This window comes from Chionomys nivalis, chromosome 21, assembly GCF_950005125.1.
Source record: "Chionomys nivalis chromosome 21, mChiNiv1.1, whole genome shotgun sequence".
Classification (NCBI taxonomy): Eukaryota; Metazoa; Chordata; class Mammalia; order Rodentia; family Cricetidae; genus Chionomys; species Chionomys nivalis.
The window spans coordinates 42817997-42832655 of NC_080106.1; the positions used below are offsets into that span (position 1 = coordinate 42817997).

Consider the following 14659-nt stretch of genomic DNA (forward strand, 5'->3'; position numbering starts at 1 on the left):
CATGCCATTCATACCTGCCTGGAAATTATAAAAATAAAACTTTCTGCATTATCAGATGCTGTGATTATGTGTATAAAAACCACAAAAGATTGTTCAGATAAGGCCGGGCGGTGATGGCACACGCCTTTAATCCCAGCACTCAGGAGGCAGAGGCAGGCGGATCTCTGCAAGTTCGAGGCCAGCCTAGTCTACAAGAGCTGGATATAAAGTCACGGAATTACTGAGTGTTTCTAGGTCCCAGTCCAAAACAAATGACAAAATGAAATTTTTTAAGACATGATATCCATCAGAATTAAAATATTTCCCAATTAGGAATAAATCTAATAAGATATTAAAACTTCTACACAAAAAAACCCTATATTTTATTTAGAGAAAAGTGTGTGTATCCATCCAGGCCAGAGGTCAAGCTCAGGTGTTTTTCAACATTGCTTTCCTAACACAGTGTTTTGAGGCATGGTCTCTCACTGACGCTGGAGCTCACCTATTGGCTATATTGGCTGCCAGGTTGGTCTCAGGGATTCTCCCCAGCCCTGGAATTAAAGGGGACCAGAACTCCTCAAGGTCTTCACATGGGTGCTGGGAGTCCAAACTAGGGTCCTTGCGCTTACACAGCAAACAATTACACATGGACCCTCTCCAGGACACTCCGAGAAATGTTACCAATTCTAGATAGATAGAGAATACCAATTTCAGGGTTTGGAAGACTTGAAATGTAGATGCAATAGAAACTTCCTCAAAATCCCAACAGCTTTAGTCTTTGTTGCTGCTATTGTTTTCTTGGGTAAAGCTTAAGAAACTGATTATAAAATATTATCAATGTGAAAGTCAAAGAAGGGCAACAAATTTCTAAAGAACAAAGAACAAGACGTAAGATGATCTACTCAATACAAACTCTTATGGAATTACAGTGAGGTTGGTAGAAAGTTTACTAACAGGGAACCAATTAACAAGCCCCAGAGAGAGCCGCCACATTTGGGCTCTTGCTTTATAATAAATGCAGACCATGGGGCAGTGAGAGCCCAGTGGAATTTCTGCTAAATTAAATATGTCCACAGCCCCCAGAAAAAAATTCTTAAGTAAAACTTGACTTCTACGTTACATGATAAGCAAAAATTCTAGCGAAACATAAAATTGGAAGTTAGAACTAGAGATGATCACCTTTTTATCTTCTAGGAGGAAAAGACTAGGTTGCCAACACTAAAGCTCCAGCACAGGGAAAAGGAATGTGCAAAGAAGTCGGATGTTAAAATGAAAAACCTACTCTCGTTAAGGAACTGAAAAAACAAAAGAGAAAATGAAGATTCCATTACACTTTAGCAATGGCCTTCCCTCTAGATAATTAAAGACCTCCTAAAGTCAGTAAGAGAAGGACAAAAAAAAAAAAAAAAAAACCAGCTGGAAAAGGCTAAACATTGTGCAAACACATCACAAAGCATCTTGAAGTGCCCAATGCGTCTGTGAAAACGTGATGACATCATCACTTAGAAAAGATGTTAACTCCAGCACTTGGTATTACTACAAACCCAGAGGAAGCATATGTGCCACTGGTACCACCAAACAGCGACAAGCTGTAGACCCAGCACCCATAAAACCTCAATGAGCCACCCAGGTTTCACCAACTAGACAACAGATAAGCAGTGGATGAATCAATTATAGAACATCCTAAATGGTTTTTGCACAGTACTGAAAAGTATACAGCTAGAGCCACGATCAACAGTTTTCGCAAATATCACCAAGCAATAGAGAAGAACCCATGGTTCCATTTATCCTTTTCTCAAAAACGCAAAAATGAGAACATCAGAGAACCAAAATACCAGTTTAGTGGTGTGTTCTTTGTTGGAAAGCAGGAGAAAGCAAGGTCGTGTTTGGCATGAGGCTGCCTTTAGCATAGGGAGGGAGAGCAGAGTGCAACCGCCTCTTTTACAAAGTGCTCACTTGGTGGTGAATTCTCGCGTTCTGCACCTCATTTTGCTCAACTTTCTTTATACTTAAAATTTTTCAGTTAAAAGTGCTTAAACAGCTTGGCAGTGGTGGAGCATGCCTTTACTCCCGGCACCTGGAAGACAGAGGCAGAGGTGGGCAGATCTCTGTGAGTTCAGAGTATACAGAGTGAGTTCCAGGACAGCCAGGGCCACACAGAGAAACCCTGTCTTGAAAACCCCAAAGGAAAAAAAAGTGCTGAAATAAATAATTCAAATTTATATACAACAGAAATCTTCATCAATGACTATGCATAGTATCTTCAATGGAGAATAGCTAACTTTTTCTTTTAAACTGGCAATGTCTCCACTTTAGCCCATTTTATTTTAAAGCTATATATATGAGTGTTCTGTCCTCCTGGACAGAAGCAGGACAGAGAACTGCCATGGGTGCTGGGAATTGAACTCAGGACCTCTGGAAGAACAGTCAGTGCAGTGTTCTTAACCTCTGAGCCATCTCTCCGGCTGTAGTTCAGATTTATTTTTATAACTTTCTGTGTTGTTGTTTGTTTTCTGTTCCTAAGCATCTCTGTAGCCTAGGCTGAACCTATGTAACCAAGGATGATTTCTGAACTATGTTTTAAAGACTTATATCTTTAGTTTTGTGAATGTGTATCTACGGTGACCATATGCCATGTGTGTTTGGGTGCCTAGGAGGCCAGACCCATCAGATCCCATAGACCTGCGGTTACAGACAGTTGTGAGCTGTAGCGTGGATTCTGGGAACTGAACTCAGGTCCTCAGGAAAAGCAGGCACTTGCTGGACCCATTTGTGTGTGTGTGTACTTGTGCGTGCATGTGGACTTATGTGTGTAATTGTGTGTATATTTGTATGTGTATGTACTTGTGCATGTGTGTGTGCTCATATGTATGTGTATATGTGCTTGTGTATGTTTTTGTGTGTGAGCATTCTTGTGTGTGTATTTGTATGTGTGTGCATACTCGTGTGTGTGTGTGTGTGTGTGGTGCCATGTGGAGGTCAGAGGACAACTTTCAGAAGACAGTTCTCTCCTTCACCCATGTGGGTCCTAGGAAGCTAAGCCAGGCTTCAGGCTGGGCAGCAAGTAGCTTTGTCATTCTCCCCCAAGCCATGGCATGACTCTGAATTCTTTTTTTTTTTTTTTTTTTTTTTTGTTTCTTTGAGACAGGGTTTCTCTGTAGCTTTTGGTTCCTGTCCTGGAACTAGCTCTTGTAGCCCAGGCTGGCCTCAAACTCACAGAGATCCGCCTGCCTCTGCCTCCCGAGTGCTGGGATTAAAGGCATGTGCCACCACCCGGCTGTGATTTCTTTAAAGACTCAACTGCCACAGGCAGTTTTATGTGGGGATACTGGGGATCAAACTCAGGACTTGGTGCTACATCCCCAGCCCTAACTTCTTACCAATCACCACAAGGACCACCCGTGGAACATTCCTGGCCAGCTCAAATTGGACAGGTTATCCTTCTGTCTCAATGCTCACTGTATTAAAGTCCTAAGACTGTCTAGAAAATCTCCCACAACTGACAACACAGGCTCTCTTCCTGCCTTCATGCACCCATCCTTCGCTTTTCTCAGGTCTTTCAGAGATGCTTACTCGGAATTTTTCCTCTTTCCCAATGCCACCCTAGCCCTGGCGGCCAAGATAAACCAATAGCGCGGTTCTCGCACGAAGAAGACTGTGGTGGCCATTTTCTGTCTGCCACTCCCCTCCCCCGTTCCATCCCTGGGAGGCTGATCTCAAGGGACCACATCACTAGGTCTCCCTGTGCCACTGGCTTCTGTTGGGCATCACTGGATTCTTATGATGATAGAAGCTGGATGGCAGGGAGAGAGGAACCAGGGCAGGTCCACCCTCCTTGCTGTGGTCTGTATTGCAGGAGGAGGCTTCCTCCAGGACGGATTGCCTACTCCCTGGCTCCAGCATTAATTTCCCTAGTCAAATCATCGCCTGTGTCTTTTAGGCCTCCCTTGCTTTGACTTGACTGCCTCAAATAACCAGCGCAGGCTCTGTCTTCACACGTGCTCAATAAACTCTCCTCATTGAATAGAAGTTGGGCTCTGCGTTTTGGCTGGGACCTTACACACCGGTGACTTTAAATGAATTAATGTGATTGTCTTATCATCTGTCATCTACCAGGCTACAAGCATCATGACATTGGCACTTCTGAAGTTGCCAGTAATCACTTGTTAATAATTTAGCAATTTAATGAATGAACTCATATTATTATTACAGTAGAGACGTAATACAACTATTGCAAAGATGTTCCTGCTATGTTTGAGAGAATACCAATTTGTAAGACCAAATATTCTACCACCACTGGTTGACAACAGCTTTTGTTGGCAGGAATATTTGTAACCCCCGCCAAGACAATTTCAATTGTTCCAGAAACAGCATCTGCAAAAGCATCAAGTTCTCAACTTAAAAAGATAGAATTCTATCTTTGTAGACTAAGTCATCAATGGCATATTCCAAGTGCCAAGATGAGATGCCTGCTGGGCGGTGGTGGCTCACGCCTTTAATCCCAGGGAGGCAGAGGCAGGTGGACCTCTGTGAGTTCAAGGCCAGCCTGGTCTGCTAGAGCTAGTTCAGGGACAGGCTCCAAAGCTACAGGGAAACCCTGTCTTGAAAACAAAAACAAAAACAAACAAACAAACAAAGATGAGATACCCACTGGACTCCCATTGGAATTCTAAATACTAGAGTATAACAGAGTCTCCATAGAAAAAGAAGAGCCCCCCACCCTAATTTTCCATCTCCTCGTGTGGACGATTGGGAGAGATGGATAGTGCATCATGATACAGAAAGTCAAATTCAACAGGGAGCACTTCGTCAGCATTTTGTTGTCCTAGGTTTAAAGGAAGGTGATCTAGGCACGTTCCAAAATTATAAAGCAAGTGACACACTAAAATGTACAGCTCAAGACCTTCTACAAAATGACCTGGGACATTCCAAGTCCAGTTCACTGTCAGAATTTCCATAACATGGTCTTAATCTCTACAGATTTTCTTTAACATGGTTTTTAGAAAGTGCAAAAACCATAAGATTTCTTGCAAGTCATTGATCACACTAGCCAAATATTTAAGACACAGGTATGTTCTACCAGAAAACATGAATTTTAACGTGGAGAAAAACCAGTTTATAAACATACATCTGTGTGTACACTTTAGCAAGAACGGTTATGTCACAGCAAGCCATTGTAAGAAGAGCAGTCTGCCTAACACTCGGATTCTGGGACTGTATTGTCTCAACTCCATAGATGTCAGCGGTCTGTCCCATTTCTGTGGCCTCCTTCCTAGACAGCCAGCCACCTATTTCTTTCACTAACTTTTTAGTGATAGTAGAATATTTACTGAAATTGTAGCAACAAGAAGGGAAGGTCCGATATCTCTAGCACAGCAGGAGTTCAGTATTATCTGTAACCTCTCGCCGTGCAAGACACCTAGTTAATAAAGCAAGATCTCTCTAATATGCAAATACCGGGATTATGAGTGATTGCTAATTACCTCGATAACATCTTGTTGAAGGAGTTTAAGAAGTAACTAACTCGTTGAAATGTAGTCATATGGCCAGAAGCAGACAACTTGCTTTGTTTTCTGTCTAATCTCATGTAACAAAAGAATTCCATTTTCCTTATTCATCTTCATAGGTCATATGAATATAGGAAATGACCACATCAGCCTCTTAACAGATTGCTTCCCTGGTAACAGAGGGTATTTTACACCTGATTGCTGTGATTGTCCCTAAAGACAGCTGAGTCCAAACGAACCGTCTTCCATCTCTCTTCTCAATACATTCAGCAATATGTTGGGGGGGGGGGGGGTGCAATACGACATTAGATTCTTCAATGATAATGCTACATTCACTCATTGCTATTCTAATCTTAACCCACTTATGAGTCACCAGTACGCAAAGACCCATCTCCTGACAGGGTCAGGAAAGAGATATTTCTCTTCCTAGTTTGGGAGAAAAAAGAAAAATCACCACTCCATATGCCTTCCAGGCACCCAGGCGGGGCAGGCGGAAGCCCAGCCCCTAAGACCAGGCGGCGTCCCTGGTGTCCGCAGCCGGGGCCCGGGCGTAGCCTCCCCGCAGTGCCCGGTCCTTACCCGCCAATCCGCCGCCGCCTCCCCCGTCGCCCCCGTGGCCCTTCCTCCGTTGCAGAATGAAGTAGGGGTTGGCCCGCTCGGTGATCCATAGCGCGTTGGCTAGCAGCACCTCCTCCGGATTCACCCACATGGTCCCAGTGGCCGCGGGCAGTCGCACAAAGGAGACCGCACACTAACGCGCACTCCCGGGCACACGCGCGCCCGCCGGGCCGTGGGTGCGGCGGCCGCGATGGCCTTCAGCAGGCGGCGGCCCGCTGTGCCCGGCCCGCGACGAAGACCCAGGGGGCGGCCGGGAATGACGACGAAGGGGATCGGGATTGAGCAAGTAGCATCCTCCCCGCGGCGCCGCACTCGCCAGGCGCGCAGCCTCGAAGCCGGGCCCGGCCCACGGCGGCGCGAGCAAGCGACTGGGCTCGGTCGCGGGGGCAACGGCGTTCAAGGGCGAGCTGGTGCGGGGACCCGAGCCCCCAGGCCGCCGCGGTCTCCAGCTGCCGAGTCCGAGATCACCGCTCGTGGATACTGCGCGTCGGGACGGAGACCTGGAAGGACGCTCAGGACACTACGAATGAATGACGACAGCGCGGCTCACTCGCTGCGAGCCCTGGTGACCGCGGGTGGCTTCGTGCGAGCCCGGTGGGGACCGTCTGTGGAACGCTGAGCCCCACGCCCATCCCAGCGGGGAGGACGCAGTCCGCCCGCGAGAGCCTGCGTGTAGCGTGTGTGTTCAAGGTTGACGATTGACGGGACAGCGCCACCCCTGCCCCGGAAACGTGCGCTCCCAGGTTCCAGACCTGGCGCTAGAAACCCGAGTCCGAGGTGGACGCAGCCAATGGTTGGTAATGTTTTTGTTTCCTGCATCCTTGGACCAAGTCACGCGCTAAACTTGTCACCGCCGGTGGCCCCTCCCCCTCCATTCCATTGTAATTAAAGTGGCCCGGCTAAATGCATTACATCACCTTTTTCCTTGACCTACAGGGCATGAGCTATAGAGAAGTTGGAAACGGACCAAAAGCTTATAGCAACTAATTCTTGCTACAGCTGTTCCTATATCGGGCATTAAGAATTTTGAGGGGAGATAGTATGGTAGAATTCAGATGTTTATCCAAACTTATTGGACAATTTTTTTTAAAGGAAATTAAACCAGAAACACACAGGCTAGACACCTTCATCCTTGCATGCACGGAATCCCTTGTGGTCTCGGCTCATCTGCTTGCATACCTGATGCGACTAAGCGGATTCACCCAAGAGATCAGAGAATGTTTTCAGCAAAAGAGGCTTCCCTTTTCAGATGATGGGAGTTTACCAGACTCTGCAATGGCCTTAAACGATGGCCAATCGTGGAACTTCCTTTTTCCAAATAACTAAACCATTCAAACACATTTGGTGTAGCAATGGTTTAAATGTGTCCTTTCACCCCCAAATCCAGACACTGTGATAGCATCAATCTGTGGGGTCATTAGAGGTAGTTAGGCAAAGTGGGTTCCCCTCCTCAGGGATGGGGTTAAGAGGCTTACAAAGAAAGCAGCGTGCAGGGGTTGGGTTAGTCTGCTTAGCAGCTCAAACCTCGGAGGAAGCAGGCATAGAACCTGCAGCACGTGTGGCTCACGTGGCTGTAGACTTATTGGCCTTGGCAACCACAAGACATGAATGTCCGTCCTTTAAAATTGCCCAGGCTCAGGTATTTCATTAGGACAGCACAGAAGGACTAAGTTTCAGTGTTTCTGACTTCCTGTTGAGGACTTCTTCAGCTAGCCCAGTGAGCACAATACCAACCATTCCAATAAGTCTTGCTTCCCAGCCCTGAGGGCGCTAAAGGAATGCGAGGCTCTCTTGCCCTGACCGCGTGGGTCTTCTCCCTGATTCATTTGTTTATTTACGTATCTATCTATTGATGTGTAACCCAGAATGGCCTTGAAATCCAGACACTGTTGGTTCAACCTCTCAGGAAGCACGAACGGGTTTGCTGGGTGGTCTGCATTTCAGTCTGCCTGGATCCTCACCTCGGGTGGCTTTAGGAAACACTGCACCTTCAGGCCTTTGAAGATGTGCGACACATTTAACACAGACTCATATGTTGCTTTGTAGAAGTAGAATCTTTAAAATACAATAACTGCTGAGGATGGAGACAGTGAGGACAACAAAGGGTCAAGTCTTCCTACCCTGAGAAGAAGATGAATTAAACTGTCTCACAGTTAAGTCGACTGATGCTTTGCCCTCTGTTTCTTGGTTTCCTGTAAATGTAAGCTCTCCTCTGGGCCCAGTGGAGAGGAAATCAGCACTTTCTCTCTTATTTAACCAAACAGCTAAGCCACAATAAAGGTCTTTTCCACCATCAATTTCTGCATCCTCCAGAGAAACTAAGGTGTTGGGTTATGGACCTGAATATTAGGCAACAATTTGGCGCTTTCAGCCATAAAATTGACAAGCAAAAGCACGTTTCTGTAAAAACTGTGTTTATATTTTTATATGACTTGCAGTACGTTGAAGTGACTCTATAGATATATTTTCACTTTCTGGAACTAGCATTTTCTTTTCTTCATTTTTTTTTTGTTTTGTTTTTCAAAACAGAGTTTCTCTGTGTAGCCCTGGCTATCCTGTAGACCAGGCTGGCCTCTAACTCAGAGATCTGCCTTCTCTACCTCTCCCCTGCCTAGTGCTTGGATTAAAGGCTCCTTAATGGCACCATTTGTAGAATCCTTATCCTGATCAAACACACGACTTGACACCGAGCCTTTACACGCCCTGAAGTGTACATTTAGCTTAGTCTTTCTTTAGTCTCTTGGCACTAAAATACTATTTTCTTGTGCAATACACGTACTCAGTCACCCTCTTGTTCACTAACAGAATGTCTCATCTGCTACACCTGTGGCCTGGGCAGACCCTGAACAAAGCACAGAAGTCTCTGCTTTTGTGACGATTAGGACACAAAATTATTAATAATAATAAAGCAAATTTGCAAAAGAAAGAAAAGTGCTTGGTGAACAAAATTGTACCCTGAGCAGAATAAATGCATACATACACACATACACACACACATACACACAAGCTACTTTCTAGTTTCTTGGGAGAAATAAGGCATAGCTTATAGACTTTGCAGTAGAAGGACACTTCCTAAAAATGGAGACGTTACAAGGAGTTTGTGGTGATCGCTGGTACCAGGCGCTTAACAGATTTGTTAGCTTCAGAGCCCGGGCCTCGGTGGCCCTAACAAGCTAGACCTGACATCCATTCTCTGTTGGTCAATTAAACAGGCAAGAGGCGATGAAGAGAGAAAGGTTTCTCAATATGGCCACATTGGGAAACGGAAGAAAGTTGTTTGTTGGCTTGTCCTCCTATGCACCGGTCCATCTTCAGGGTCCTGATATGCTATGAGGTTTAGGTGTAGATGAACACAGGAAGTATGCACAGCTAAGCATCTCTGGTCAGGGCATGGTCCTTATAGTCATCACTGCCTCTGCTTTGTGTGTCCTGAAGGCAGGTGGGTACACACTAAACTGTATGAAATCTATTCCTGGGGCACAAGTGCCTTTCTGGCTGGTACCAGACCGAACTCAGTCTGCTCCCTCCAGCTTGAGATTTTGGGGAGAATTCTAATTTCCTGGAAGCCATCATTTCAAAAGTGTATCATTTAAAGTGGGGGACACAAGTGTCTCTTTAGACTACCTTCATTCTGGCCACCGTGGTTATGATTCTGCTATTTGCACCTTTATTAAAATGTGGCAGACAGAAATAACTAAATATATCTCAATTAGGAATGATCCATGGAGGCCTTAACTATTCTGTCGGCTCTGTGAGATAAATGAATCTTTAGCTTCCTATCTGTTTTTAAGTCCAAACATGTCTCCACTTCACATACAGAGACTATCAGGCAACAGATGTTTAGATAGGGGTCAAAGACGTGTCTGTCTATACTACCCTGAGCTTTCCTTCTCCTCCACAGATGGGAGATCCAACACACTAGGGCCTGGACCCCTGAATAACCAAGTACTTTACTGATCAATACCACATTTGACCCAGGCGACTTTGTGGGGGTCATGAACTTGTCTTTGACAGTTCATACCCCACCCCTGCAATTCACGGTGATATATTTTTCTCCTAATCATCAGTTCCAGTTGCAGCAGAGGTAATTCACTAGACAGTAGTAAAGGGCTACTTCCTCCCAGAATAAGCCCACTGATGTCCACTGAAGATAACATCTTCCTAAGGACCACATGTTTTAAATTGCCCCATCTTCCTTGCCAGCCTGAAAGGAAGGTAGCTCTAGCAGGCTCCCTGGGATTTCTCCTGTCTAGAGCCAGACGTGTGGCCACTTGGCACAGAAAAGACTAGTGTGGTGGAGATCTGAGCCTTCGTAGTGGCTTTGATGTTGGATATAGAATTCCTAACAGTGGATCCAAGATGCTAGAGCATCTGGAAAAACTGGATGGACCAGTCATCACACTGGCAGTTCTGCAATTAACACAGCTCATTCATGACACAGAAGCCACTTTTTTCTTCCAGTTTCAAGTGGCTGAACAGACAGATCTACAGCCAGGACCATCCTCACAGACAGGGTTGAAAGAAAAAGGAAAGTTGTCAAACTTACTCTGTTGTATAACTGTGGTACCATCCATCCATCCATCCACCCATCCATTCACTTGCTTGTTCATTCTGTTTTTGAATTCTGAGATGCCCTGGAAATTAGAAAATGAATGTAACATCATTTCTTTCCATAACAGTCACTTGGGGCAGACCACCTTAAATAGAGACATCTGTATTCATTGAAGGAAAGAAAGAAGTTTCTTCAGGGGACACCTGAAGTGCAGAATGAGCAGAGATGTAGGCAGAAGTTTCTGTTCTGTGAGCGGCTCCCAAGTAACCACACAGAGGCTTAATATCAATTGCAAATGCTCAGCCAATAGCTCAGGCTTATTACTAGCTAACCCTTACACTTAAATTAGCCTTTATTATTGCCACATGGCTTGATACCTTTTTGCAGTATGGCATGGCCATCTTGCTTCTCTCTGCTTCTGCTTGTGATCCTCCTTTTCCTTCCCAGCATAATCAGTTTGGCTCTCCTGCCTAGCCTTATCCTGTTCAGTTATTAGCCAGTCAGTTTCTTTATTAAACCAATCACAGTGACATATGTTCGCACGGTGTAAAGGAATATTCCACACAGATATATTTTCTGGTTAATTATTGTTGTAACATGAGGGGGCTGGCTTGTTTGTTTGTTGTTGTTTTTTCCCCCCATACCCCACAACTGTTTAGTCCCAAGGAAAATCACACAAAGATCTCTATGATTGGCCCATTAGCTCTAGCCTCTCACTGGCTAACTCTCACATCTTGATGTGTCTCAGTACCTTTTTTCAGTGGGGCAGCTCATATCCTGTTGCTTCTGTGGTCTGGGCAGGAGTGGGAGGAATCAACTTCCTCCTTCCCAGAATTCTCCTGTTCTCATTACATCATTTCTACTTCCTGTCTGGTTTTCCCGCCTATATTTCCTACCTGGCCAATCAGCGTTTATTTATAACATGACTGACAGAATACAGACAATTCTCCCGCACCAATTTGTCATTAAAGAGAGCAAGCATTGATAGTTGGGAAAGAGTGAGAAGGCAATGCCACAGGTATTCTAAAAGCAGATTGCAAATGCTTTCCCAGACTTAGCATTAGTGAGTCTGTAGATGGCCAACAAAGATGTATTTGCATAACTACTGGATTTTTAAAGTTCAACTAGTTTCCTGGATTTAGAGAGAAAAAGACCCCAGGAAACCCTGGTTACTGTTACACTGAGTGTCCCAGTTAGCTTTTATCATCCACTAAAACATACAGCGGGAAACTCAACAGAAGAATTGTTCAGATTAGGCTGGCCTGTGGTCATATCTCTAAGAGATTGTCTCTATTGTTGGCTGATATGGGAAGGCCTAGCTTACTATGGGCGGACACATTCCCAGGCAGTAGATCCTGCATGAGTTCTGTCCTGGCTTCCCTCAACGACTGCTTCCAAGAAGCATAAGCCGAAACAAACCCTTTCCTCCCCAAGTGGCTTTTGGCCATCGTGTTTATCACAGCAGCAGAAATAAAACTACAACATGGGATTCTTCATTTTATACACAAAGGAATTACGGCTCCTGAAAAGCAAAGACTTAACCGGGGCCATCTGATGTACGATTAGCTACTTTTGCGTTAACATAACAAAACAATGGACACAAACACTTAGAAGAGAAATGGTTTATTTGGGGCTGGGGTTTCAGCCCAAGGTTGCTTGGCTCCATGTACCTGGATATATCATGGCAGCAGAAGCCTGTGGCATAGGGTTGATGTTCACTTTATGGTTAATCAGGAAGCACAAGGAGCTAGATAGGACATGGTCAGGGATATGTCCCTAAAGTCCCAGTGATGTATGTCCCAGTGACATACTTCCTGTAACTGGTCCCTGCTTCTCTGGTTTCCAGAATCTGTCCAAAATAGCACAAGCAGCTTGAATCCTTAAGAGCCTGAGATTCTCCCTTTGCCACACCCTACTGATTATATATCTATATTTCTCTTTCTTTCTTTCTTTCTTTCTTTCTTTCTTTCTTCCTTCCTTCCTTCCTTCCTTCCTTCCTTCCTTCCTTCCTTTCTTTCTTTCTTTTTTTTTAAGTTTTTTTGAGACAGGGTTTCTCTGTAGCTTTGGAGCCTGTCCTGGAACTAGCTCTTGTAGACCAGGCTGGCCTCGAACTCACAGAGATCCGCCTGCCTCTGCCTCCCGAGTGCTGGGATTAAAGGCGTGCGCCACCACTGCCCGGCTTCTATATTTCTCTTACAAACCATGTCCTCTATCCATACTTTCATGGCCTTAACCTGTCATCGTGGTGTAGATGTTAAGACTGACATAGCTGAGTTGTACACTTGCCCAGCTGAGGATGGTGGCAGACGGTTGGGGTCAGAGTATAGAGGACAGCTGTGGATCGCAAAGATGCGAGAAGCAAGACGGTCGAGCCACATAATTATGGCCAAATTAATTGAAGCAAGAAATTAATTAAAGCTAGCTTTTTCATTCATGTACATGGGATGTCTCCCCCTAAAGGCGGGTTCAAGAGGTCAGTATTGGATGTGACGAAGGCAAGGTTTTTATAGCTCAGGGGTAGGGGCTTTCCAAATGGCAGATTCGGTGAGTAAAATAGGTGGGGTTATAGGAGTTAGTCCCTCTTGAATCAAAGACATGGTTGCAAGGTGGTGGTAACAAGGTAGTCCCAGCAAGGCGGCCATAACAAGTTTTTGAAAGAAAGGTAGGACTGCAAAACGGTTATAATAACTTTTTGCAACAAAGACAAGATACCGTTCCTGGAACGGGCAGTACAGAACCATTTGTAGTTAAGGTTACAGGTGGGGCATAGCTCAAATCTTTGAGAAACAGAGGTTTAATCATAAACAGGAATAGCCTAGTTTGTCTTTATTATAAGATGGCTTTTAGGTCTAAGATGGAGGCAGGCTGGTTCATCACAACCAAGGTAAATGAGAGTTAATATAAGAGGTCTCTATGGCCTGCACTAGCAGTTGTCTTTGGAGTACTACTATCTCCTCTTGAGTGCACTTGGTACTGCATGAAAAGAATGTAATTTATTTTATTTCCTTCTAATAGCCAGTGGTTGACTTTTTGATAATTAGGGTCAATCCTTTAATTATCTATACCTATAAATAGATGAGGAAATGGAAGAAAAAGGAGCCACCACCAGGCCTATTGACACATACCTATAGCCACAGCAATTTAGGGGAGGTTGAGGCAGGTTGAGGAGAAGGTATGTAGATCTTGAGTGAATGCCAGCCTGGAGAGTTGGAAACATAGTGACACCCTGTTTCAGGGGAGAGGAAAATATCTAGTGCTCCCTAAACTAATTTTGTAAAAAGAAACATTATTTTCATTGATTTTTGACATAAAATACTTTTATTCACAGATATATATTTTTATAAAAGAAGATGCCAAGTTTTATATCTTAATCAAGTTTGCAGGGGGAAATTCGATAGTTTAACTTTCTCTGTGGAGTTAGATAACTTGGTTATGTTGTAAAAAATTATACCGAGAACAACCTCAATACAGAACTCCTGTATTCTTCTTGACTCTCAGCTCTTCCAAACTTTTTTTTTTTTTTTTTTTTTTTTTTTTTTTTTTTTTTTTTTTTTTTTTTTTTGGTTTTTCAAGACAGGGTTTCTCTGTGGCTTTGGAGCCTGTCCTGGAACTAGCTCTTGTAGACCAGGCTGGTCTCGAACTCACAGAGATTCACCTGCCTCTGCCTCCCAAGTGCTGGGATTAAAGGCATGCGCCACCACCGCCCGGCTTCTTCCAAACATTTTTTATGGTATGTTTAACTAAAAAGGAAAATAAAAATTTAAAAAGCCAACAAACAAACAAACAAACTAAAATTATCCCCTGAACAATTACCAACAAAAGCAGGTTTGGTGGTGCTAACCCTAATCCCGTGCTCAGGAAGCATTTGGATCCCAGTGAGATGGAGGCCAGCCTGGTCTAACAGGAAAGCCAGGGCTACATAGTGAGACCCTGTTCAACAAACAAAACAATAACAAGAACCCCGCTCCCAACAACAACTAAACCAAAACTAAAAAACAAAAAG

The 14659-nt window shown here is 44.5% G+C and overlaps 1 protein-coding gene across 1 annotated transcript in view; it reads right to left on the reverse strand.

Moving 5' to 3' along the window:
• Positions 1-6204, reverse strand: part of Tbc1d9 (TBC1 domain family member 9) — a 109816-nt gene extending 103612 nt beyond the window's left edge. The window contains exon 1 of the mRNA XM_057753437.1: positions 6066-6204. Within this exon, the coding sequence (XP_057609420.1) occupies positions 6066-6195 (130 nt within the window). The 5' untranslated portion in view covers positions 6196-6204. The remainder of the gene's footprint in view (positions 1-6065) is intronic.
• Positions 6205-14659: the final 8455 nt, after the last annotated feature.